Source organism: Myotis lucifugus, unplaced genomic scaffold, assembly GCF_000147115.1.
Source record: "Myotis lucifugus unplaced genomic scaffold, Myoluc2.0 scaffold_17, whole genome shotgun sequence".
NCBI lineage: Eukaryota > Metazoa > Chordata > Mammalia > Chiroptera > Vespertilionidae > Myotis > Myotis lucifugus.
The window spans coordinates 11,133,371-11,161,284 of NW_005871065.1; the positions used below are offsets into that span (position 1 = coordinate 11,133,371).

The window sequence follows — 27,914 nt, forward strand, 5'->3', positions numbered from 1 at the left end:
GCACTTTATGCTTTTATTATTATAGATATGCTGAGACGGCCCCGTACTCTAGAGTGCAAATGTTCCCTAAACGTGAGAGTGAGGAAGAAAAGAAGGGACTGTTTCTATTTGCTGGTGTGAGCCGTGGTCAGTTCCTTTGGCGCTCAGTTGTGATTAAGTGGGTGGATCAAGCTGATCAGCTGCCATGACCAGGGTCCTGGTGAGACCGCAGCGGTTCTGGCCATGTGAGTGCACTCAGTGACCAGCCCCAGCTCCGGGACCTTTCTCGGAGGCCTCCAGTCCCAATATTTTGGTGAAAATTCAGACAATAGTCACTACGGTGGTTGTGTGTGTGTTTTTGTGCCTCCTCCCACCACCAGCCTCATTCTACCAGACGTGAGAAAATACCACCAGAACAAAATTCAGCAGATTTGCCTACTTGGTAAAACAGGAAAGATCAAGGAAGTTGCTGTTCTTTTAACTCCCTGTCCCTGTTCATTTTGTTTGTCACAGTGGAGCCAAGTTTCAGATGCAGAAAAGGTGAACGATGCCAACGGATTGGTTTCAAGTGGGATTGAGGGCTGGCTAAACTAGAATTGGCCTGAGGTTTCACCTGCTTTGAATTAGGATAATGTAATAGTGTCCAATTAGACTGGAACAGTACAAATGGGCCTGCTAATTAGATGAAAAAGTTCCATTTTATAATACTTATCATATTAACCATGGGTTGATGACAGAGGCCGCACTCTGTCTTAAAGCCTTATCTATTGTTGTCTGTTCTTCCCTTTGAAATGTGTCTTCTGATTGCAGTTGCCGTCACGCGGTGTTGCGGCTGCCGGTCTCCCTGGCATCTAGAAGTGGGTGCTGCCTGCTTTCGTATTGCATGCACTGTTCTTTGCCTGATCTTTTGTGAACTTTACATACTGCAATTGCAGATATCCTCAAGCCTCTGACGTGCAAGTTTAATTATGTTAACAATAGTTCATTTAAATATATTTTATTAAATTCAGATCCTTGGAAAATGGATACGTCTGTGAAAACAGAACCAAACACTGAAGTATTTGAGGTTCTGCACTAAGATCCTGAAGGCTGGGATTCTGTTTCTTTCACTTCGCCATGTCCGTGTTGCTGGACCGCGGCATCACTGTCTGGTCTGTAAAATAAGAAGGTTGAACAGGTTCATCAGGGCTTCTAAAACTCTTGCAGGCGTAGGAATCCCTGGAGAGTTTTCTGAAACCCAGAATTGCTGGCTCCACTGCAGAAAGTCTGATTCTGCAGGTTTGGGTGGGGCCTGAGAATTTGCATCTCTAGCCCATTCCCAGGCGATGTTGAGGTTGCTGGTCTAAATGACCTCTTACATATCCTCCAGCTCAAACATTTTGATTGTGTTCTTCTATAAAGCATTAAGAGGGGACTTGTAACATGTCCTGCACCGATGTTTGTATCTGCCCGGTGCTGCCCTCAACTTTCACAGGCGTATTCTGTAATGACTCCTTGCTCCTGCACTCTCCTGTTAATCTCACCCCTGTGGTCCTGTTTCTGGGTTCCAACAGCTCACCCCACCCACTAAGGAATCCTCTATCTGTCGGCCTGTGAAGGCCAGGTCACTCCCCACTCACAGTGTGGAGTCAGTCTGGAGTGGGTGATGGTGGACCATGGTCCTCACTTTCACTGTGCAGGCTGAAGTGGGGACTCTTGTCTCCCCCAATACTCCTGAACTTCAAATGGTTCTGACCCAAGAGCATGCAGCCCAACTCTGGCTCCACTGTTTACAGCCTCTGTCACCTTGGAGAAGTTGCTTTACCTCTCTAAGCCTCAACTTTCTCATCTGTTAAATGGGGATGATATAGTAACTGAAGGACTATTGTAAGGATAGAATGAAACAGCCCATCTACAGTGCTTGACACAGTGCCAGGTACATGGTAAGTGTTAAATAGATGTTAGTTTTTATCAGCTACTATCAGGGCAATGTTTGAATTGGAAAGCAAGTTCAACACGGATTAGAGATGATGCTGCTTCTTACTCAAGTCCATTAAACTTACTTTGATAATAATTCTCCCTACTTCAAAAGAATATGAAGTAGTACTGCCAAAAGGAAAAAAATAAAAAGACCCCACAACGTTTAAGATTAAACCAGAACAGAGATTATGATTTCTAAAATAACAGAACAGATATTCAATAAGTATATACTTATTGTAGAAGCTCTGACATGCATATTTTTATATTACCTCTGAAATCATAGTTAATGCTACCATAACTGTGATTTATTTCGAAGAGTAGCCATTCTTTTTCTTTTTTTAACTCCACAAAACAATGGTATAAAAATCGGTGTCTCTCAGATTCAGGAAACTATAGAACTTTGAGTAAGTCAATTTGGTAATTCTACTTTATGGTAAATTATTTCTTGTGATAGCCCTATTTTTTAACCAAGACTTCAGAAAAAAATTTATTGACTTGATCACTGGCTAAAGAAGTAGTGGTTTTAAAGAAACATTTATTTTGTTTTTATGAGAAAGAGAACATTGGAGAGAAATATTGGGTGTGTTCAACATTAATGTGCTTTCACTGTCAGTGAATTGGAATTGATGAGGTTGTTTCCCATTGTACACAGATAAACAGTCTTATTTTCTCATTTAAAAATAGTGCTTCTAAGGCTAAGCCTTCTACTTCTGGACTTTGTCAGCATCCTTGGGTGGCAGAAAGATTTAGGCCTGATTTCTAAACATGATACCACTCTGGAAGGGCGTGTGCGAAATGTAGACCACAGAGCGATGGAGACATATTCATATCCGCGGGCAGCCGGTTGTGGACTGTTACACTGGAACAATTGTTCTAGATGGGTATCCTGTCTTTGATGGTGATTCCTGAACCAGATGTAAAGGAAGATACAAATCCCTCATCGTGTCCTGAATGTCACAGTGTCCCCACCCCTGAGAGAAGAACCCAGCCTGACCTCCAGCTGGCTCGGTCCTAGAAATGTGGGACAGCGAACACTGCCCTTCAGACTGTGCAGAATAAATGCTGCCTTAAGCTGTGTGTGTGTGTGTGTGTGTGTGTGTGTGTGTGTGTGTGTGTTGCATCAGATGGAAAAACTAAAAATCAGGTTTCTGTTCATTTGGAGTATGACCGAAGTCAGGGAGAGTTATGATTTTGAAACTACTCTTTAAAAGTTCTTATATATTGATACCCTGATAATATTTTGTCAAACTTGAAGTTGAGGGAATGAGGAAAGAGAAACTGGCGCTAACAAGCTGGTGGTATGAACTCAAAAAAGAAGGAAAGGAAGAGTTCCCTAACAGTGGGCACACTGGATAATTCTCCTCCGTTAACACAAAGACATAATGTATGGGACGCCTTGAGAACAGGGCCCTGTCTTAGAGGGTTAGGAGGACACCGCCAGTGTCTCTCTTATATGTCCAACAAGCGAAAAAGATCGCGGAGTCACAGACGTGTAGAATTTGAGCTGGAAGACATGGATATTTTGTTTGGCTCATTTGTTTTCCAAGTGATGAGGAGACGTAGGCCCAGAAAAAGCTAAGGAATGTGTTTGGGAGACTCAGTGGTGGAAATGGTAATAGATTCCTCCAGATTACCTGATTTGTCAAATATGACTACATAAATAAGACTAATCTAAACCAAATAACTTGTATTAGTTGACGTTTCCTTGGTTTCCATGGAAACCTCCTCTGACTAGCTGAAGCAAAAATGGGGAATTATTGAAAGGAAGCTGAGGGATTGCACAAAATTGCCCAGAATGACATGAAGAGCTGAGCAAGCAAAACTGCAGTGGGAAGGAACCAGGGTGGTCTGGGGACAGCAGCGGCTCGCAGATCTGCCGCTGATGCTGCCTCGGCTCAGCCCGCCCGCCAGTCTGTCTCTGACCCCATGTGAGTGCGCATCGCTGTTTCCTTCACACACACACCCCCCCTCCTGTCACCCTGCTTTTCCTTCACTGCTTTTACCACCACCTAAAAGTCTTCCAGGTGCTTGTTTAGATGTGGAGATTTTAAAACACCGATGACCAGGCCTAACCCTCAGAATTTCTGATTCAGCTGTTTTCTAGTACAACTGGAGTACATTTTTTCTTAAAAGCCCCAGGTTGTTCTGATGTGCAGCCAAGGTTAAGGATCATGGCTTTATAGACTTCTAGAGCAAACACAGAATGTAGGCCTATAGCCAGTGCAGCTGAACATGTGTTTAAGAGAATTAAGAATGAAAGATCTAGGAAGGATTATTAAGGAATAATAAGGCATTTGTAGGGCACCACACATAAGAGATGTGGACAAGAGCCCTCCCAGACTGAGTGCCTTCTTTGCGCTGTGAGTGTATTGCTTCAGTTCATCCTTACAGTGGGTAGGCAGCAATATCCTCATTTTCCAAGTGAATCCACGGAGGGATGAAATGACTTCCCAAAGTCACGCAGTCGCTTGGGACTCACACCTAGCCCAGGCCCACAGTTCTTTGACAAACACCACCACTGGGCCGAGTGCACCGAGATTCTGAGCGACACTCTCACAGGTTCCCTCCTGGGGTTATGCAGGGGCTGTGGCAAGGTTTCTCCACCTGCCCAGAGGTTCAGACCAGGGGAGGTCGCTGTAATGGTAACAGATGACATTAGTAAGACATTCCTGACTGAGACTGTTGAGTGCTGGGAGATGATACTGATACCGTGGGAGAACACACTCTTAGCAGAAACGCGAGGCAAGAAAGAGGATCTCCGTTATTGCAAGAAAAGCAGAATTTGCTGGCGTTCCCGGCTAGTTAACGGAAATGTGAAGAATGTGTGTGAGATTCTGAACTAAGAGATGTTGATTTTTGTTATTTTAGGAAACAGATATAATTTGGTGTCTGCACTTTTAGAGTTTCGGTGAGAGGGATGGGAAGCATAACTTTGAGTGATCTGTTAATACAGTACTTTTTATACAAATAATGGAATAGGATAAGCTCCACCGAGGAGACCAGGAAACCTGTCCTCTATCAGGGTGATTTGGAAACAAATTGCTTTAAAAAAAATTTTTTTTATCATTATTGTTGAAAATATTACAGATGTCCCCCCTTTTTTCCCATTGACCCCCTGCTCCCTGCACCCACCCCGCCCAGGCTTTCCTTACACTATTGTCAATGTCGAGGAAACAAATTGCTTTTCACAGGAGGGATGGATGCAGGCCTCTGCAGAGTCTTGAAGAAAGAATCTGTAATCTTTTGGGGCTTAACCCCATTAGGCAAATTTAGCTTCCTGGTTTCAGAAAGAGAAAACACACCCACAGAAAGAAAAACCCAGGTCTGTGGGAACAAGGGACTTCCTCCTCCTGGGGCTGCTTGAAAACCCTCATTTGCCAGCCCCGAGTCCCTTTCCTGCCAGCGTGCGGCTGGCTGGGGGGCGGCCAAGAGGCCAAGGGGGAATGGGGAGAGGGAAGGTGCCAGTTTGGACAAGTAACTGAATACACACTGGCTGAGGTGTGTGGCTTGGGACATAGCTCCGAAGGCAAAGCAGCTGGTTAGAGGCAGCTTTGTGATTCTGTGTACCCCGGAAAGGGAAGGACCTGTGTTGTGTCCCCACTCTTTGCTCCTCTGTCTCCTTTGTCCTTCAATCTAAAATGCCTTGGGGCCAAAAAATAGAACCCCCCCCCCTTTTTTTTAATCCTCCCTTGAGAATATGTTTTTATTGATTCAAGAGAGAGAGAGAGAGAGAGAGAGAGAGAGAGAGAGAGAGAGAGAGAGAGAAACATCAATGTGAAAGAGAAACACCAGTTGGCTGCCTCCCATACGTGCCCCAACCGGGGATCGAATCCTCAACCTAGGTATGTGCCCTGACTGGGAACCGAACCTGCAACCTTTTTGGTGTATGGGTTGACGCTCCAACTGACTGAGCCATGTGACCAGGGCCCAAAAAATAGAATTCTTAATTTTTTACTCCGTGACACAATCAGAGAAAAAAGTCCAAGCCAATTAAAAAAGAAATACCTGCAAATGGTACAGAACTGGTTTTTCTGCCAAATATCAAGGATTTAGCAGACTAATTGAGCCCAGTGTGAGTAGGGGAATGGTTTGAAATCTGGGCCACTTAACTCTCAGTAAAGCAAAGGGAGGGCTGGAATTGAGGTGCAGATGGGGGAGTTCGTCAGAAAGTATCTGGGGTACTTTAGTTGTTAGTAGAATCCATACTCATAAAGCCTTCTTAGCAATCCTTATTGAACAGTTTTGTTTGTGTAAAAGGTCATACGAGCCTTTCTTCACTTACGTATGATAATATCACTATAACCTGGCTCTCCTTGTTTTGGGGGACAGGGAGGGAAAACAGGAAGTAACATTGTTCACTTGTTGTGAGTGAAGCATTGAACACATGCTATTTCATTTAATCCCCACAGTAACCCTTGAAGGGGGAGTATTATCTACATTCGTCAGATGAGTAAAATGAAGTTTAAGTAACTTGCTGATGTTTCTATGGCTAATAATAAATAGAGGAACCAGACTGCACTCAGATTTCCTCATCCTGAAGCCCTTTGCTACTTCATGTCAGGAAGATTATTTTTTTAAAGTAGAGATTTGTTAGCCCAAATTCTTGAAATGATCACAGATTCTCGATTAATGGGGACATTTTGGTTGTTGTCATGGTCTAGATATGTCTAAAACAATTTTGGGAACTAACATTTACTGATCATCTATTATGGTAAACCAAATAGATTGTGGCTAATGAGAAAACAATGGGCCCTACTTATAGAATTGCTTCTAGTTGCAAAGTATAGTCAATGGGATTTCTAAGTTCAACTTTCATTCAACAAATGGTGTTTAACTGCTGACTTGGTAGCTGGGTGGTGGTTCTGTGTATGTTTCAGTGTGGAAGCAGGTGGTGGAAACTCCTCCAGGAGTTTACAGTCTAGTTGAGGAGAGAGCCTTATGCACATTAACAGACAGACGATCCAAGAGTTGCGTGATGACATAAAGCAGTGCTGAGAGAGATGTTCTGGGGCTTGTAGTTAAGTTCCATGTTGATTGTAGAGAGAAGAAGCCAGAGGGAGAGAAGGCTGTAGGTGGTGGGGGACCAGGCAAGATTGGGTGTGAGTTAGGCTAGGGAGGACGGGTAGATTTGCCTCAATGGGTAGGAGCCAATACACAAAGGCAGGTTGCTGCTGCCCTGTCAATAAATGCAATTATCTGTCCCTGACAGGATCTGTCCTTTAGGAGTAACATAAGTGAGAAGGCGAGGTAGACTAGGACCAGGCTCTGAGGGGCTGTGGCTGGCAAGTTAAATATTTGAGAATTTTGTCTCGTTGGCAATGTAGTGATATTGGTAGCAGTGTTAGAGGTGATGGTGTAATAGTAATAATAGTACCTAACATTTATTGAGCATTTATTCTATGGATACTCTATCCAACAAATGATGCTTGTAGAACATCTGTAAGTGCCAAATACTGTTCTCTGCTGGCACTACAACAGTGTACAGAACTGACACAAATCTCTGCTCTCACGGGGTTCGCTGTCACGTGAGGACAGGTGATGAAATAGGTCTTGTAATGTGTTGTAATCTAAATTCTCGTAATAATGCTGTGGAGAAATATACATAGAGAAGTGATCAGGAGGGAATGAATGAGGGGACATCACGGTGTTAGAGCTTGGTGCTTTGTATAGGCATGTATTAACTCATTTAATTAGCTAAATAATAGAAGGCAGACATTGAAGGTTTTTGAATGTAAAGCGACATGAGGAAAATATAATTCACAAAGTTGAGCAAAGAGTAGGGGAAAGACTGATGCCTTAGAGACAAGCTAGGACAAGCTAGGAGGCAACTGCAACAACCTAGTTATATATATTTATTCTTAAATGGCCACTGCTAATGTGACGCACTAACTCGATGTGTATACCTGTGCCATGCAACTTCTCAACTCCTGGATTCATATTTGGACACCAGCATCCTCACTTTCTATTCCATATTTATCTTCACCTTATACATACTTGGTTTTTATCACAGCAACTATAGAAAACCTGGCTTTGTACAGGTCTGAGGTTGTTGATAGGAATACAACAGGATGTAATACTAAAACATTGAGAGGGTAGTTATCATGATGTCTGATAGATGCCATGGTGTTTCCCTTGAAATTTGGAAATGTCCGCAGGCACCTCTGTGAATTTGCTGGGGTGCCTTGGCACGCAGTTTGGGAAGCATTGTACAGGCCTGTTCTCTACCATCTCTTTATCTTCTCCTCAATCTATGACACTTCTTGGCCATCCCTATTTTAAGAAAGTAACTTTGGACCCAGCCGTGGCTCCTCGTTTCCTCTTTTTCACTTTTACACTCCTGGGCTAGGTTTAAAGTGACGCTCTCCAACCCACTTCTCCTGTCTAACACTAACGTGATCTAAGTCACTGCTTTGTCTCCAACCCCAGTCCAGAGAATGATTTCCAGTTCTCATTCTAGCTTGTCTTTTGTGTTTAATGTCTTGACCCTGTGACCTCTGGTCTTCCAGGTTAGAATCGCTGCCTGGCTTTTAACCATCATACTTTTTACCACAGTTCATGTAGGTGCCAGGCTGGCGAAGAAGGGCTTTCTAGGCCTTGGTCTCCCTTGGATACATTCAAACTCCACTGTCACCTCATGGGGGTCAGTGCTATTACCCCGTTCATGTCTGAGGAAGCTGCAGCTGCTGTAACAGCAAGGATCACAGCAGGACAGAACCATCTAGATCAGTGGTTCTCAACCTTCCTAATGCCACGACCCTTTAATACAGTTCCTCATGTTGTGGTGACCCCCAATTTCATTGTTACAAATTGAACATAATTAAAGCATAGTGATTCATCACAAAAACAATATGTAATTATATATGTGTTTTCTGATGGTCTTAGGCGACCCCTGTGAAAGGGTCGTTCGACCCCCAAAGAAGTCTCGACCCACAGGTTGAGAACTGCTGGTCTAGATGTTGCTGTCTCCCAGTGAATGGGAACATGGAAGAAGCCACTCCGGGTGGGGGTGACTGGTATAAGTGGCTCGTTGTGTTTGGCTTTTAATTTTGCAACTATATTTTTGTGAAAGTAAAACATTGTGGTTTGTTGTCGATATTTTGGCCATGGAAACGAGAAAAATAAAAACTGACTCACCATAGAAGCACAGAAGTGTTTTATTTCAATTTTGATTTAATTTGATCTTAATATTCCTTTCTAAACTTTTTCTACAAATGTAATCATAATGTATATGAAGCTTTTTATCTTGCTTTGTAAAAATTGCATTGTAAACACTTTTTATTTAGTTATATAGTTCTTTTAGCCACCCTGAAAATATTAATTCTTACCACTTTCAAAGTGATACGTGCGCATAATTTAAAAACCAGAACTAAAAAGCGTCAACGTAAAACAGCAGGCTCCTGCCCTACCTTCCTAGCTGCTCAACCCAGTTTTACTTACTAGATCCAGCCGCTTTTGTAACCTCAATGTCAACAGCTCTACTTTGAATGGTACCGTGAAGTTTATGTACCTGCTGCCATATTATTTTTTACTTATTTTTGATTAACAGTAGTGGGTCTGCAGGATTACTAAGTGATGATAAAAATCCTGTTCATATGCAGATATCTGTGTGTAAACTCAGGGCTACATTAGCAGATGTATGTTGTCTTGCCATTCTTAAAAGCCTAACCTATTGTACTTTGCACTTATTGTAAATGGCTATATGTGTAGTGTTAGGAATAATGACTTTATTATTAAACATCAATAGATTGTTCTGCTTTTACCAGTTATTTTCCTAAGCTAAAATGGTGTAAGTTTGGGAATTAAGAAGATTTAATGAAATCCCATTTTGTTTTACGTCATAATTATTAAGGCAGAGCAGGCAACAGCCTGCCCTTGGTAACTGTAAAGAATACTGGATGTTAAGGAGGAACACGCTGTGTGGATGTGTGCAACTTTTCTCAGCAGAAATAATATTTAAAGGCAATAGTCTTTTCAAAATTGAGGATCTGTTTTCGTGGAAGGCAAAACATTTGTCCAATCTGAAGAGAAACCAGAGTATATCTGTTTTCTGAAATACTGACTCACAAGTATGTGGACCAGTGCCTATTCTGTCACAATATACTTTTTAAAGGATGAATAGACTTTATTTTTCAGAGCAGTGTTAGATTTACAGAAAAATCGAGTGGAAAGTACAGAGAGTTTCCCATATGGCATTCACCAACCCACCCAGTTTCCCCTAATTAATAACATCTTGCATTATTAGTGTGGTACATCTGTTAGAATTGGTGAGCCAATATTCATACATTATTATTAACTAAAGTTCACAGTTTTCGGTAGGGTCCACTCTTTGTGTTGTACATTCTGTGGGTTTTGACCAATGATTAGTGACATGTATCCACTGTGACAGTATAATACAGAATAGCTCACTGCCCTCAAAATCCCCTGTGCTCCAGCTTTTCATCTCTGCCTCCCTCCCTCCCTCCTCTTGAACTCCTGGCAACCACTGATCTTTTTGCTGTCTCCATAATTTTGCTTTTTCTGGCATGTTATGTAGCTGGAATAATACAGTATGTAGCCTTTTCAAATGGGCTTCTTTTACTTGCCAATATGCATTTATATTTTCTCTGTGTCCTTTTGTAGTTTGATAACTCATTTCTTTTCAGTGCTGAATAATACTCCATTGTTTGGATGTACCACAGTTTGTTTATCCATTACCTACTAAAAGGCATCTTGGCTGCTTCCAAGTTTTTGCAATTGTGAAAAAAGCTGCTAGAAATATACATATACAGGCTTTTGTATGAACTTAAATTTTCAATTCACTTGGGTAAATATCAAGGAGTACAATTCCTGAGTCATATGTGAAGAGTATGTTTACTTTTGGTCTTCTAGGAATTTTGTAGTTTTTTATTTTACATTTAGTTCTGTTAGACATTTTGAGTTAATTTAGGTGAAAAATGTGAGATCTGGGTCTAGATTAGTTTTTGTGGATGTCCAGTCTTCCAAAGTGGCTCTACCATTTTACATTCCCCCAGCAATGAATGAGAGTTCCTGTCGCTACACCTTCTCACCAGCATTTGGTGTTGTCAGTGTCTTGGATTTTTGACATTCTAATAGGTATATGCAAGTATATCTTGTTGTTTGAATTTGCAGTTCCCTGCTGACATATAAAGTGGAGCATCTTTTCTTATGCTTATGCACCATCTGTACATCTTCTGGTGATGTGTCCAGATCTTTTGCTCATATTAAATTAGGTTATTTGTTATTGATTTTTAAGTGTTCTTTGCATAGTTTGGATGCCAGTCCTTTCTTTGTGTTTTGCAAAAATTTTCTCCCAGTTTGTGGCTTGTCTTTTCATTTATTTAACTGTCTTTCATAAAGCAAAAGTTTTTAATTTTAATAAAATCTAACTTAACAATTTTTCTTTCATGGATCATTCTTTTCTTTCATGGATCTAAAAAGTCATCTAAATTTTCTCCTATGTTATCTTCTAAAAGTTATAGTTTTGCATTTTACAACTAGATCAGTTATCCATTTTCAGTTAAAAATGTGATCTCTGGGTCTAATTAATTTTTGTGGATGTCCAGTATTTCCAGCACCATATGTTGAAAAGACTACCCATTCTCCATTTAATTGACTATGCTTTCTTGTTAAAAATCAATTGACTACATTTCTGAGGGGTCTATATCTGAGCTATCTGTTTTGTTCACCATATATTTCTAAATGAGGAGCTTTTGTTGTTATCCTCAGTGAAAATAAAGTCTTTTAGTAACTAATTTTGGCTTGACTTCTTTGAGCCTGAGTTGCCTAGTAAGGGGGAATAGGTAGAAGAGACCATTCTTATTATTTCTTCCAGCTTTATCTCATGAGACTAATTTATATTTAAGTATACAGTCAGGGCCATGATATTTTTACAAAAAGTTTCTCGGTCTATTCCAACAGATACCGGATCTGTGTGTGGACTGGCAGAGTGGCATACATGTGTTGAACAAGATTTCTACATGGACCCTTTAAATTGTATAATGGATTATTAAACCTGTCTTTCACTGATGACTAACAGTTGTTCGTACCCAATCTGTAAGAGAAAATATCAATGCTTAAAGTCATTACTAGTAATTAAAACATCAGATGCCCTGCCCTGCAACTTTTATCAGGGGACATGTCACAATATCTGGAAACAGTTTTGGTTGTCACAACTGGAGATTAGGAGGAGGAGAGGGGTGTTACTGCCTCCAGTGGGTAGAGGCCAAGGATGCTGCTACCTACCCCACAATGCCTAGGACAGCCCCGCACACCAATAACTTTTTGGCTCAAAGTGTCAATAGTGTTAAGATTGAGGACCACTGTTGTAGAGAAGCAGATGTATTTATATCCACGGCATGTTTTCCTCTTTGCTAAGCCTCTAGATAACCTGGACTTCTATAGATTTGCAGTCCACCTCCAACAACTGTGCAGAAACTGATGGCATGATAGAACATTGTATTTTAGCTTCTTTTAGCTGTCTTGGGCTTAGTTTCATGTTTTCCTGGTTTCATAATAGTTTCTCTGAATTTATGAAAAGCTGACAACTCAGAAAGTGGGATATCAATACATAATTATATACGTTTTTCAATATAGGTGGCTATGATCATTGATCATAAAAATATGAGGCTAGAAAAATGTTGGGGTTTAATACACTTCTTGGTTTGTTGCACATAAGTCATTGGACTCCATTATTAATGTCCTCTCTGGTCCTTTAAACGACGCACTACCCTGTGACGCATAAGTTTCCATGAGCTCATCTTGTTTTCATAGTGTTCCCTTTTATTGTTAAGAGAAACAAAACCCAAAAAAACCCCACTGTTTCAGCAATCCCCCCGTTTTCTTCCTCTGTGTGAAATTGCTCAACTAAGAGTTATGCAAATGGGTTCAGCCATGTGGGAGAGGCTTCTGACTGCACACTGAGCCAGGGGAATAGCACCCAAACCTTTGCTGTATTTGCTGTCAGTTACGTACTTGTCATAAGTTCAGGGCCCCGGCCTTCTCTTTTGCTACTTCCTTCCTCCCTTCACTCCAGCCATTACCAGCTCTTCCTCCCTTCACTCCAGCCATTACCAGCTCTCCTTTTCTGCCCCTCGCCTCATTCCAGTCATGGGCCCCTTGCACAGCCTGTTTCTTCTGCCTCCCCTTAGACTTTCTAACTCTGCTAAGACTCAAAGAGAAGGGGGCTGGTAGGTATCAACTAGACCTGCCTCTCATGTTCTCATGGGGGCTTCGGAGGTTGCCATGTCCTGAGACGCCAGGCAGAGCTTTGGCCGTCCCTCCAGAGCACGCTGCATCTCTTGAGCACCCAGCATTTTTCCTTACGTCTGGGAAAAGTCTCCATGATTTGTCAACTTCTGCTTCATTGCCTTTTAAGTTCTTAGCAAGGACTGTGGCTCCACCTGCATCGTCTCCAAGTTCTTCACTCCCACAGAGTATCAGAGTTTGAAGGACCTTAGGACGTGCATTCAGATTCTTTTATTTTATTTTTTTAATTTCCAAACATTATTTGAATTTTTGCACAAGTTTATGTATATACATACACAAATATATGTGTTTATACTAGTATTCTACATGTTATATATGTGTATAATAAAAATATATTGTATGGCAGTTGTAGATAAGTAATTTATACATATATACAAAATGAAAAATATCTTTTAAAATTTTAGAGTAAGAATAACTAAACATATTACCGGATGTCCTTCAATTTTAATATATAAATATATAATAGGAAAATTTAGAAAGGCAAAACCAGAAATACCTGTAATACCATCACCTATAGATGAACACTGTATTTTAGAATATTTCTCTTCCTAGACTTTTTTTCTATACATTTATATATTTTTCCCTCACAAAAATACTTCCATATGTACCATTTTTTAACTTTTATTTCACTTAAATATATTCTAAATATCTTTTATGTCAATAAATATAGACATAAATATTTTAATGACTATATAGTGTTCTTTTGTGTTGAGGTATCATGTTATAGATCAATTTTTCTTTCTTTTACAGTGAAATGTTATTATTTTTCCTTTTTATTGAATTTATTGGGGTGACACTGGTCAAAATTATACAGGTTCAGGTGCACAATTTCACAGCACATCATCTGTACACTGTATTGTATGTTCATCACCCCAAGACAAGTCTCCTTCCATCACCATTTATCCCTTCTATACACTTCTCCACTTTTCCCCACCCCCCTCCTCCGGCAATCACCACACTGTTGTCTCTATCCATGAGGCTTGGGGGCTTCCTTTTTTTTTCTTTCTTTTTTGATCAATCACTCCACCCCATCCCCACCAGCAGCCCCCATCCCCACCTTACAGCTTTCAGCCTGCTCTCTCTGAGTGTCTCTCTTTTGCTTGTTAGTTCATTTCCTTCATTAGATTCCACATATGAGTGAAATCATATGGTACTTGTCTTCTCTGACTGGCTTATTTTACTTAGATCAATTTTCTAAAAGCCAGTTTCCCGAAGGCCAATTTGATAAATTTATCAAATTTTCCAATTTACCAGAAGACTTATTTCTTTAATATTATTTCTATTTTTTTTTTTAAAAAAACTATGCATTATTTTAAATATATATTTTCATTGATTTCAGAGGGGAAGGGAGAGAGAGAGAGAAACATCAATGATGAAAGAGAATTATTGATCAGATTTTAAACTAATTTCTAAAAATTCTTCAACCCTGGCCCTGGTGGGGTTGGTTGGGCATTGTCCCGTGTACCCAAAGGTTGCTGGTCAGGTCACATATCCAGGTTTTGGGCTCAATCCCCGGTAGAGAGCATGCAGGAGACAGCCAATTGATATTTCACTCTCACATTGATGTTTCTCTCTCTACCTTAGGGAGGGCTTTATGTTAGAGGCTGTTCAAATAAGAAAGCTAGGGTCTGGAGCCAAGACAGACTTGGGTTACCAGCTCACCAACTGTCTCAACAATGGCTTTCTGAGGGCTTATAAAGGAAAAATATCAAGAATGTTTGAAAATGGTTACCATAATAAGTGAGAAAAATCATAGTTGCCTAAATAAAGAGAGTGTGGTTACACACCCTTTTCAGTTCTTTTTCAAAGGAATTTAGGAAAATTGACAAAAGAAAATACAACCACTTAAGCTCAGGATTGATGGAGCTGTTGGTGGAGTTGAGTTTGGGCTCTCTCTTCTCTTCCGCCCTCCTGAGGATTCCAGGGAGGCCTTTCTGACCCCCTCTTCTGTGATGGGGAGTTTGGGGAAAACATGGCAGCTCTCTCGTAGACTTTGCTTCTCTAAACATGTCTTTAAAGTTTCGTTCTTATAAGTAAGAAGGAACACAATCAGGGGGCTTCTGTTTGGGTGGGCAAAGCAAATCTCTGGAGCTAACAGCTGGTCCTGGAATGCAAGTGTGAAAACTGGACGGCATTATTTTAGGGAGGAATGCCTAGGAATGATCCTTGGACCAAACTCAACCTACTTTTGAAGCTCAGATCACGTGTTTGGGATTATCACCATCTACCTGTCTGTCCTTGGGGCTTCCTTACTCTTTCTCTTGTCTTTCTAAGCTCCCTAACTCAAAACACTCTTTTGGAAGGAAGCTCACTCCACAGAGAGGCTGCAAGGCCTTGGGCAGCTTTGAAGCTGGTAGACCAAGTTCACCTAAGACCTTCCATGACCCGCGCGGGTTTATCTCTGGGCTTTGCTTTGCTCATCTGTGCCAAGCACAAAGTAGACAATTGCCTGCTCCTCCCTTTTCTCCCCTCATCCCCTCTGTCTCCTTCCCCCATAGACTTCTCTGGTTACTCCAGAGGGACCACTTGTATTGCAAGATCAGGCCAGAGAAGGCCAGTAACAGGAGGAAGACTTCAGGAACAACACCCCCACCCCCACCCCAATGAATTGCCTTTGGATGAAAAAGTCACTTGTTGCTGGGAAAACTCAATGCAAATTAAAATATTCAGTTTGGGAAGTTGTGGTGAAGTGTTGTTGTTTTTTAAGTTTTTGTTTCTTTTTGATGGCTGCTGGAATAAAAACAGAAAATACCTAAGTCATAATAAAAACAAAACATGGCCCTGGCCAGGTGGCTCAGTTGGTTGAGTATCATCCCATACACCAAAAGGTTGCAGGTTCTATTCCTGATCAGGGCACATACCTAGGTTTTTATTTAACTATTATCATTATTAACCCAAAGTTGCCACATGTAATGTCCCTTTATGTACTGTTAGAAAACTGTGCCCTCTCACAGTCCGGGACCCCTTGGTGGACATCCTTAGTGCTGCCACGAGGGCAGGAGAGGCTCCTGCCATCGCCGCTGTGCTCACCAGCCATGAGACTGGCTTATGGCTGAGTGGCACTCCCCCTATGGGAGCGCACTGACCACCAGGGGGCAGCTCCTGCGTTGAGCGAGCAGTAGTTCCACTGTTTGGTCAATTTGCATATTAGCCTTTTATTATATGGGATTATCATTATTAACCCAAAGTTTCCAAATGTAATGTTCCTTTATGTACTGTTAGAAAACATGAAGGCACTGCCAACTGCATCACCCACAGCACTTTATGTGGAGTCCATAAGAAACCTTACAATTCGCCCTAGCCGGCTTGGCTCAGTGCATAGAGTGTCGGCCTGCAGACTGAAGAGTTGCGTGTTCAATTCCGGTCAAGGGCACATGCCCAGGTTGCAGGCCTAATACCCCGTAGAGGGTGTGCAGGAGGCAGCTGATCAATGGTTCTCTCTCATTATTGATGTTTCTATCTCTCTTGCCCTCTCCCTTCCTCTCTGAAACCTTACAATTCTGCAGGGCCTCACTTTCCCATCTGCTCCCCGCCCCCGCCCCAATGAGGTGCTCATGACTCACGCTGCCCTCTGGCCCTTCCTGCTAGGAACTTGCCACACCCTATCTGGTACCCACTTTGCCACCACATTTGCACTCTCCTCTCTTCCTTGGCTTGGGTTTTCTGTTTTCATTTTATTAAATTTATCATTGTCTTTTTTTGCAAAAGCATGTCAAATCCTTTTAAGAAAGAAGCAGGCTATAACTACAGTCTCTTTATTTACTGTCATTAATGAGTAGATAAAACACCAGCTTCTAAAGAGCCATCGTATAAGAAGAAAGAAAAGAGAGAACAGACCTTAGGCTTTGACTTTTAGCTAAAGCCTGTGTGTGAGTCCCAACGCCACCCTTCACTGGTGCGCCGCTGTGACTTTGGGCCCGTCTTTCCATCTCTTTATACCTCAGTTTACTCCTCTGTAAAGTGGGGTTAATAATTCTTGGTTCATATGATTTCTTCAAGGATTAAATGAGATGCTCAGAAAATTATAAATGTTTAATTAAAAAGCACTAAGGTGTGAATCATTGTAAAGTGTAGCTCATATCACTCGCAAACGTGAAACCAGTTTCTCCGTTTCTTTCGGGGCTGCATTGTGGTTTGAACTTTTCTGGCACCTTCCCCGCAGCATAAGGAACCGCAAGACTTAGAGGCGGTCAGCAGAGGCCTCTCGGCCTGAGCAGCAGCAGCGCTGCCTGTGGAGCAGTGTTGTAGTTGTTTCCGTCTACAAGACATTTGTTTCTCTGGTGTCCATGGTGATGGGGGGAGGGAAAACATGAACTAAGGATAAGGAAATGATAATCCATGGACTATCACCACCCCTCCCCCATCCACTGCTTTTTATTTTTTCTTCATCTTCCTTTCCCGGGCCTCTGCCCTGGGGATCCTTGTCATCTCTTTGTCTGGACACCAACCCCTCCCCCCAGAGGCCTTTGTCCTGAAGTCCCCACTCCAGCCCTTCCACCTCCTGCTTCCTACAGAGTCCTCTCCCTGAAGTACAGATGTCCTCATGTCCTTTCCCCAGTTAAAAACCTTTCCATGGCTCTAAATAAACACACACACACACACACCACACACACACACAAACACACACACACACACACACACACACACCCCACACACACACACACACACACACAAACACACACACACGCTACAGGGGTGTCTAACACTTTGAAAAAGTTTTTTGCATAGAGTGGTTTATAATATCCCTTTATTTCAACCCTCCAACTTTTTATTTTGAAAACTTCAAATCTCCAGAAAACAATGAAAGAATATCCTCACTTAAATTCACGAATTTTTTATTATTTTGCCATATTTGTCCCCTCTTTTCCCTCTACGCCCCCTCTGCTTTTTTTTCATTTTGACTGGTGTTGAAAGTTGCAGACGCCCTGAGCCTTCATGCCCACACGCCTGGCATGCATCGCCTGAGGTTGGACACTCTCAGCATTCCCACAGTGCCATTACCATACCTGTAAAACACACAGTCCCCTAATGTCATGTTCAAACGTTTCCAAATTTCCCCAATTATCCCAGCATGTGTCATCTTTCTCCGCCACCCCCGCCCCCCATTCATTCAAGGTTCACACATTGTGTCTCTTTAGCCCCACCCCATCCCTTTGCCTGTATGTTTGTTGTTTTTTTTAAAATGTATTTTATTGATTTTTTACAGAGAGGAAGGGAGAGGTATAGAGAGTTAGAAACATCGATGAGAGAGAAACATCCATCAGCTGCCTCCTGCACAATCCCTACTGGGTATGTGCCCGCAACCCAGGTACATGCCCTTAACCTGGGACCCTTGAGTCCGCAGACCGACTCTCTATCCACTGAGCCAAACCAGTTAGTCGCCTGTATGTTTTGAAGTATCCAGGCTAGTAGTCTTTAGCACACATTAAGGATTTTTCATTTTGTTCCTCTAACCCAGGGGTCCTCAAACTACGGCCCGCGGGCCACATGCAAATACAAATATTGTATTCGTTCCCGTTTTGTTTTTTTACTTCAAAATAAGATATGTGCAGTGTGCATAGGAATTTGTTCATAGTTTTTTTTTTAAACTATAGTCCGGCCCTCCAACGGTCTGAGGGACAGTGAATGGCCCCCTGTTTAAAAAGTTTGAGGACCCCTGCTCTAACCTCTGTATTTCCTATAAACTAGAAGTTAGTTCTAGAGCTCTCTGTCTCTCTGTCTCTTTTAAAATAACAACTGGGTGGGAAGGGTCCTTTCCCTTTCCCTTACCCACCTTTAGCAAGAGGGGCCCAGGGGAGCATGTAGGAAGCCCCAAGTGCAGCAGCACCCAGAGCAGCTCCATCCATTCTTCCAATGTAGAGCCCCTGCTCTGAGCAGGCCCTGTTCTAGGGGCTGGGAGCTGACCAGAAACAAGCCACTATGTAATGGGATGTAGGTTGTAATAAGAAAGATAACAGTGTAATTTATGAGGCGTGCGCAGAGGGGTGATCTTTTCAATCAGGTGGTTAGTGAAGATCTGTCTGTCGTTCTTATAGAGAACTCGAAACAGGAGAGAACTCGAGAGGGAGAGGACAAGGGAATGGGGGAGGGCGAGGGAGATGAGGCGCCTGTGGGGGAAGCGGAGGGGCAGCCAGGCTTGGTGCTGTTCCTGTATCCGCTTGCCCAACCTCCCCGGCTGGACTCGCCCCCTTCCCCTGAGCTCACTGTTTGCCTAGGGGCCTGCGCTGGGAGGCCTCTTCCATAATGCACGATATTCCCTCATTTATACAGCACCATTTTACAGCTGATTTTAAACACTACTTTTTTGGGGGGAGAGGGGAGGACTAGTGAAAAAAGAACTCGCCTGTTTTTACCCATCAACTCTAAAACTCGTCTCGCTTATTTCCAAACAAACTTTAAAACCCATGTTCATTTCATAAACTTTAGCATATGAAAAATATGTGCTGTTTTGAGTTAAAGAAGTACTTGCTTCCCCTTTATTTTGGGAACTACAGCTCACTAGTTTCAGAAAGAGGCGTGGCTGTTCTGTAGAGGCTCCACCTCAGGGGATGAAATGATAAACAAGCCCAAGGGCCACCTGGACGCCTGCAGGACAACATGCACCCATGAGCTGCGGCCACAGTGCGAGGGGGTGACAGTTAGAGAGGGGCTCTCTGGCTTTCTTAGAACAGTTCCTCCCCCGGGAGGTATTCCCTACCTGGTACCGCTCCGCCTTCTCCAAACTCTAAATCATCTCTCCCTCCTCTGACATTCTTGGCAGTGATCCCGAAATGGCCGGGCTTCAGAATGGCACAGGTCACATGGGAGAACCTGCCCCCCACTCAGCCCCCTGAGAACTTCCTGGAAAGTGTCCAGGGAATCTGCTCTGTGGGGTCTAGGAGATGCTGGGGAACATAGGATGTTCAGATGAAAGCTCATAACAGATTTGACCAGGAGGCTATCCTGTAAGGCAAGATTCATATCTGATTTCAGTTTTTAAAAACATCTTTTTAGTCCCCAGAGCACTCGGTGTGGTGCCCTACATATCCTAGTAGCAACTGAATAAACAATTAAAAGACTTGAGCATTTAGAAGCAGGGTTATGTCACTCTGCACTGCTCAAGCATAAACCCCCTCTGGCCACAGGTCTTCCTCCGGAGTCTGTGCACGATCATGGCTTGCTGATGCCCTCCTTTGTGACTAGCTCTGCCATCTCTCCTGGTTTCCACAGTCACATATCTTACGGGGAAGCCTCCTGGGTTTGATCATTTGAATGTTCCTACAAAGCATCTTTTCTCCTCTGCCTGTGTCTCCCTTTTATTTCCTGTCTTGGTGAAGGCCCCCACCATTTTCCCAAGCCACATTCATTTGGGGCCAGAGTCTATGCATTCTAGTTCTTAATCATGCTTGCCTTCAAAGCCTCGAGCCCCTCACTCACCTTGCATGTTGTGTCCTTCATCCTGGGGGTGGAGGGGTGGGAAGGCAAACAAACTCCTCGACATTGCACCTCAGGTGTGCCTCCCTCTCCTCTGCAGCCCAACTTCTGGCCTTCCCTACCGGGTTCACATTATAGAAATAGTTCCCTGACCCTTTAGAATGAACTGGTTCCTAAAGGACTGAGATTGAACTAGTTCCCTGTGAAGGGGGCCATGTTATCTTAGGGTCAATACTTTGCATGTGAAGTTCCTTCTTCCTGGAATCCCTTTGCTGACTTGGCCACCTGGCTGACATCACTTCCATTTTGACTCATAGAGCATTTCCTGCAGGATGCTTCCCCTGACCACCGCCTTTTCCTCTTGTCCTTCCCTAGATCTGGCGCATCCTCTATTATTGACTCACTACTGTATGTAAATTCAATTCACACGTGTTTGCCACAGAATCTGAGCGTCTTTAGAGCAGAAACTATGTCTTGCTGACATGACATTGATGCACTATAAATAGTTGTTGAACAAATGAATATACAAGCACACTGGTTGGTGAACAATCCCCCACATTTGAGTTTGTTAAACTCTCTATGATAAGGAATAAATGTGTATTGTTTTTATTCTTCATTAATGGAGAGATTTTGGTGGCTTGATGCCAGTTCTAGGATGGTAAAACAATGTCATTGCTTTTATATTCCCACAGGAAATATGGGATGTATAAAATCAAAAAGGAAAGACCATCTGAATGACGATGGAGTAGATTTGAAGACGCAACCAGTACGTAATACTGACCGAACTATTTATGTGAGAGATCCAACGTCCAATAAACAGCAAAGGCCAGTAAGTAGATAGTCTCAGGAGAGAATTCCCACAGCAGGATCAAAACACCAAATCTGTAACATGCGCGTGCAAAAAAAAATCACATCAGTAACTTAGGCCTCAATTCTTGATATGCTTTGTAACTTAATCCTGTAAAGAGCCTGTAAACATTTGAGAGAAAACCGGTCACTTTATTGTACAATAAAGTGGCCCTTGGTCACCTTCTCTATAGAGAAAAAATCATCATCCATATCACTGGTGTGAATACCCATTTTTTATATATACACATGTCTATCTGAGCTTGTGTGACTTAGGACAGGCAGTGAGATTAGTGCAATGGTCTGCAAGCAGAAAGAAATGCTGCATTCAAGTCAGAAGCTAATCCAGGTGCTGATATCTCCTTTACCCCATCTTGTCATTCTTCAACTAATTGATCATAGTGCAGATACTGAAGCTGCTATGGCTTACTATAATTAAAAGATTAAACACACACACACACAGCTAATTCTGCCCACTAACCTTGGATGATCTGTACCAGAAAGGTTATATGAGTGGCGTGCTGTTTGATGAATTTGGGAATGCTTGGCAAAGGAAGAACTAATGTCACATTTTATGGAAAAGAAGAACAAAGCTTTGGATAATTACAACCTTAAGTGCACTTTATCTTAGAGGTTATATCCTTGCCATCAATTCTCTTTTTTTATTATCTAATCCTCACTGAGGATATGTTTTTGTTGATTTTTAGAGAGAGAGAGAGAGAGAGACATCGATGTGAGAAACATCTATCAGTTGCCTCCCCTACGTGCCCTGACCAGGAATCAAACCCGAAACTTTTTGGTGTAGGGGATGACGCTCCAACCAACTGAGCCACCTGGCCAGGGCGATTCTCTCTCTTTATGTATAATAATATACATAACAAATCTAATGGTGTTTATGGAATTCCTCAGCATTTAACCTGGAAGCAGCTTAGTCCACGTTAACCCAAATACCTTGTTGTATAGTTTCTCTTGTCTGAGAAATGCCCTGGCATTCTAGAAGTGTATTATTGTTATCAAGACCTTCAGTCAGCCCTCTCCCGCTCTGTTCCCCATTATGCTACAGGTATGACATATGTCAAAGTCGCATGTCATTGTTGAAATTGATAAGTCACTATTGATCTTCTTACAAAGAAGTGGAGATGAAGAGTGAATATATTTCTGGACATATATATTAATATGTCATTTTATATGGAAACTCAAAATATATAAGGTTATTAACAGCTTTAATGATTTAGTTATAAATACATATATCCTACAGATAGGTTTACAGTTGTGAGTGCCCAAAACACATACTCTTGTGTTATTATTTATTCTTGTATTATATCTTTTGTTCATACGAACAACTGTAAACCTCCTTTTGCCACCCCTGTATTTAAAATCATTGCATTAATAGGTGTAGATATAGATATTATATTATCTATACATATTATATAAATATGAGTAGTAGAAAATAAAATGACATAAGAAATTGAAGTCAAAGATCTCATAAAAAGGGTCTGGCTTTTTCCTGGTATCACATATACCAGATTTTTACATACTTTAAAACCTAAGTTTGTGTGGGGGTTTTCTTCATTAATGATGAACAAAGAATTTTTTTTATTCAGAAAAACAAAGGAAAATAGTACAAACTTACCGTTTTTCATCTTATTAAAAGTAAAGGAGGTTAAAACTTAAGTTAGAAAGCAGAAGTAGTAAACATGTTTGACATCTTTCAATTCCCATATTTTAGTTTGTGCCGTCTGTGGTCACAGATGTCCTGTTTTATGAGTCGGTTAGTTTGGCCTAATTCTGTGCCCACAGATAAGTCAGCTCTGGCAGCTGTGCCCAGAATGCTCTCCCTGGATTGATTACAGAGGAGAGGGAGAGGAAACTCAACAACACTCTTAAGGAAAAGACATTTTAAAGGAAATGAGGGATAGTAGATGAGTTGCATATATGTGTTCTGGTCTTATAAAAAGTGTATTAAAACATTTGCAAATTAAGGACACTTTGATATTTGAAAATCAGCTTGCTGCTTTCAAAAAGATTTAATTGGTTTCTCATCTTTTAATTATTTCTTCTAAGTCGTTTAAAATTGATCATACATCCTAATTATGCACATTTAAATTATTAAAAAATCAGTATGAAACTTCTTGAAATAAGTGTTAAAGGATAATATGGACCCATGATTTTCTGATACCAGAAAATATAGTAATTCACCACTACCACCACCACCACCACCACCACCACCACCACCACCACCACCATAGCCCAGATTTTATGGGCTAACTTTCATCAGAAATTTAAATTTCACTACGAACTGTTTTTGTCCCATTTCATTAAATCACTCTAATCAAACAGAAAAGTCACATGATTTGCGGGTATAGGTGTCTGACAGTTCCTTCCTGAAAAGGGTCTAAGAGGTCTTAGACGTCCTCCTCATGGTCACTGAGAGAAAAGGAATTTGATTTAAAGGTAATCGAAGTGACCTTTTGTGCCACCACGCTTTTCCTGACAGTTCATCTCCAACTAAAATTACAGGGAATGCCATCTGTCCCTATGATGGAATCAGGGTCAGCCAGAGAAAGCCTGGGTCAATCAAGACTTATTCTCAGCAGCTAGAACAGAGCCCTCACCACAGTTTAAAAAAAAAAAAAAAACAAGTCTGGGGAACATGGAGATCAAAGTCCTGGGCTTGGATGGCTAGTCCCAAGGTCCCCAAGGCCCCAGCCACTTCCGTCTTTGCTCTGCTGTCCCTGGTGCCTGGTTTCCGGCTGCTGAGACTCCAGCCTTCACCCCCAGAGCAAGGCTAAAGGGAATCAGGCCCCGAGGCCCACACAGTCATTTTGTTTACGGATACACTGCCTCCCTCCATCTGTGTGGAACGCTAGAGAATTTGGAAGCATAGTCATTGAGCTGGGCAAATTGCCTCCCAAATAATATTAGGGTTCTGTTACCAAATAACAGAGAGAAGGATGATCGGCTAAGCCTCCAGCAGCCCCTGCCCAGAGCCCTGCTCATTTCCTGCCACCACAGGCAAACCCCTGTTTTTAGAAGGAAGAGCTGTACAGAGCGGGACAGAGCTCTGCGGAAATTTTTTTCTGTACTCTTCTCTCCAGCTTCATGAGTTAGCAACTCTAAACCTCATTGGCTACTGTTAGAAAAACAATACAACATACAACATGAATGTGAATGAGAAAAGCTAAACATAAAAATTCTTTTCTAACCAATATTCTCTCCTAGGTTCCAGAATCTCAGCTTTTGCCAGGACAGAGGTTTCAGACTAAAGGTACGTTTTCATAGCAACATGGTCGTTTCTTTTCTTTGCTGTTAGAGACTCTTCGAAACCATTTTCCAGGCTATTACTTTATTTTTTTATTGTGAAAAAATACACATAACATAAAATCGATCATTTTAACCATTTTTAAGTGTACCGGACAGTAGTATTAAGTGCATTCACATTGCTGTGCAACCATCACCACCATCCATTTCCAGAACTTTTTCATCTTTTCAAACTGAAACCCTACCCATTAAACACGAACTCCATTGTTCTTCCTCCCAGCCCCTGGCTCCCACCATTCTACTTCCTGTCTCTGTGAGTTTGATACTCTAAGAATCTCATATAAGTGGAATCAGAGCATTGGTCCTTTTCTTACTGGCTTGTTTCTCTTAGCATAATGTCCTGCAGGCTCGCTCCTGCTGTGGCCAGTGTCAGGATTTCCTCCCTTTTGTAAGGCTGAATAATATGTGTAGATCATGTAGATCATGGTTTGTTTATCCATTCATTGGTCACTGGACAGTGGATTGTTTCCTCCTTTTAGCTATTATGAACAGCATTATGGTGCATCATTTCTTAACTATAGAGTTGGAGTGAATCAGAGGTGTAGGTCTGTGTGATCGGAGATAACGAACATTGTACAGCAGTGCGTACAGCAGTGCGTACAGCTATTCACTGCAGACCATGTAGGCCCTCAGCCCTGCCAGGAAGGAAGCACATGCCCCTGTCCAGCTCCCCCTCTTGTCAGCACATCAGTCATCCTTTGTGCCCGATGAGGATTTGTCCAAACGTTTTCTGCTGATGGTTTTCTAAAGGTCTTCATTTGTGTTCTTTCTTGTTAGATCCAGAGGAGCAAGGAGACATCGTGGTAGCCTTGTACCCCTATGATGGCATCCACCCAGACGACTTGTCTTTCAGGAAAGGGGAGAAGATGAAAGTCTTGGAGGAGTAAGTATACCCAGGCACACTGCACCTGCCGCCCCTCAACCCAGGCCACGGAGTCCTACACACTGGCCCCTCGTTCTGCTTCCAGCAGCACAGCAAGAGCCAGACCCCCTCCTTGGGCTGAGGCCTCCCAACCTCCTTGCTGCGGTAGGCCTGGGAGTGGAAGGCGTGGGACCGAAGGAATGGTCCTCTGGAGTTCGCCTGTGAGCACTCCCCAGGAGAACTCCCTTTGAAGACAGACACTGATTTCTTTCTTATCCATCTCTGCCACCTTAAGAAGTGTGGGCATGTGTAGAATGTGTGTTATTTGATGACATTTTTGTTTAGTTATAGTACCCACATTCAGACTGGGTTTATGGGTCCAACTGGTTTCGATATATAAGCACACTATGCTAAAGCAGTGGTCAACTCAGTGAAGCCCTTACTCAGCATGTGGCACTTCTGGGAAGACACTTGGACATCATTGTTTGCTTAACCCCATCCATGCTGACTCACAGACCTGTGACCCTAGTCAGACCACAGGGGTAGGGGTTCAGAACAAAACTGAGAATAAGGAACTCCCAGTATCTCAATTCTAACTTGCTTTTCCTTCTAATCTGCAAACATTGTCGCCTTGGCCTGCCAACCAGGAGGTAGAGGAGAGAAACCCTTTATTAACTATAAGGTGTTAAGTAGTTGAGAGCTATTATCGCTTACTGATGCAGCATGAACTTGAGCCTAATCCTGGCCCTGCCATTTATTGCTGTATGATCTTCACAGGTCACTTCAACTCTATACCTCAGTTTCTTCCTTTGTAAAATGGGCCTCACAGGGCCTCTGTCATGGCTGATGTGAGGATTACGTGTGTGTATGTTCCTATGGATAAATACACTGTAAGCATATAGATTAGTGTCCATTGTCGTCCTCCGTGTCTTGCTGATGAGGATCCATCTGCGTGTGGGAATTTGAAGGCTCATAGGGACCCACCCAATTTTCCCTCCTTCATTGCCCCAGCCTCCTCCCCAGCTCCATGCTGAGGGCAAGAGCAAGTGATGAGGTCTGCCTGCTTGAAATGATTGTATGGTTTTCTATGGCCTCTCTCTGTGGAAACTAGATGTTTGGACAAAGGAGTCTCTACCATAGGAACTACGGTTCATTGTTCCCTTGACTCCCATTTCTATTTGGAGCCTCAAGCATTTCTTGGATATCCATTGGGAAATTACAAGCATTTTGCTTCTGCGGGATGGAACCATTTTCACCAAGTCTTGTTTGAGCATTGCTGAGCACAGTGACCCACACCTTGGTGGTGAGGCTGTTTTCCTTTGCTTCAGTCTCTACACATATTTTTATTTCAGCAAGAGGAGTGGGTTTTCCCACTGGATTCCCAGGTTCCAGGAATCTTCCCACCCTCCCTCACCCACCAAATCACCTTGAGACCGTGGCTATGATAGTTCTTGAGTAATCGGACACACTTTCCGACGTGTGTTTCTATTCCAGGCACGGAGAATGGTGGAAAGCTAAGTCCCTTTCCACAAAGAGAGAAGGCTTCATCCCCAGCAACTACGTAGCCAAAGTCAACACCTTGGAAACGGAAGAGTGAGTCTTTGCCCGTTGTCATCTTGGAGGGTTTTGTTTGCCACGTTGGATTTCTCGTTCATTCCTTTTCTTTACTTCCCTGGAGCATAACATGAACTGTGACAATGTCTTCTCAGGTGGTTTTTCAAGGATATAACCAGGAAAGATGCCGAAAGACAGCTTTTGGCACCAGGGAACGGCCCGGGGGCCTTTCTCATCAGAGAAAGTGAAACATTAAAGGGTAAGAAGGGGCATAAGGCTTCTTGTAAACACCATTTAGGAACCAATCCTGGAAACTATTCTAGAAGATATTTATGTCCCACTAGTGAAATTTCATAGTTTTCAACCATAACAAACTCAAACTATTTGTTTTGCTACTAGTTTGCTAAAGTAGCATAGGAAACTGGCATAACTATGGCCATGTCTCACCACGCTTTATGTTTGCTGGGTCTCTTACATTATTATTTAGAGTAACTCTTGACATTTTAAGAGAAAGGAAAGCAAAACAACTTTTCATTTCAGCAAAATAATTTTAAAAACCATCACGAAGAGGGAAAATGGCATGTTGGTAAACTTCAGAGCAAACAAAATTCTAGCTTTATTTATCAAGTCAACTTTTTTTTAAAGACGTCTACATTCATTCTGGCTGTTTGCTAGGGATCACTGTCTAATTTAAAGATTTTTTAATTATTGATTT

The 27,914-nt window shown here is 42.2% G+C and overlaps 1 protein-coding gene across 2 annotated transcripts in view; it reads left to right on the forward strand.

The window, feature by feature from the left end:
* Nucleotides 1–207: 207 nt before the first annotated feature.
* The window catches only part of LYN (LYN proto-oncogene, Src family tyrosine kinase), a 67,474-nt gene continuing 39,767 nt past the window's right edge, over nucleotides 208–27,914 (forward strand). The window contains exons 1-6 of one of the 2 annotated variants that reach the window (XM_006085285.3): nucleotides 208–224; nucleotides 21,309–21,382; nucleotides 24,685–24,730; nucleotides 25,561–25,666; nucleotides 27,140–27,238; nucleotides 27,355–27,458. In XM_006085285.3, the coding sequence (XP_006085347.3) occupies nucleotides 21,314–21,382; nucleotides 24,685–24,730; nucleotides 25,561–25,666; nucleotides 27,140–27,238; nucleotides 27,355–27,458 (424 nt within the window). In that variant the 5' untranslated portion in view covers nucleotides 208–224; nucleotides 21,309–21,313. Of the gene's footprint in view, nucleotides 225–21,308; nucleotides 21,446–24,684; nucleotides 24,731–25,560; nucleotides 25,667–27,139; nucleotides 27,239–27,354; nucleotides 27,459–27,914 lie in introns of those variants that run through there. The other variant, XM_006085284.3, reaches the window with a different exon arrangement.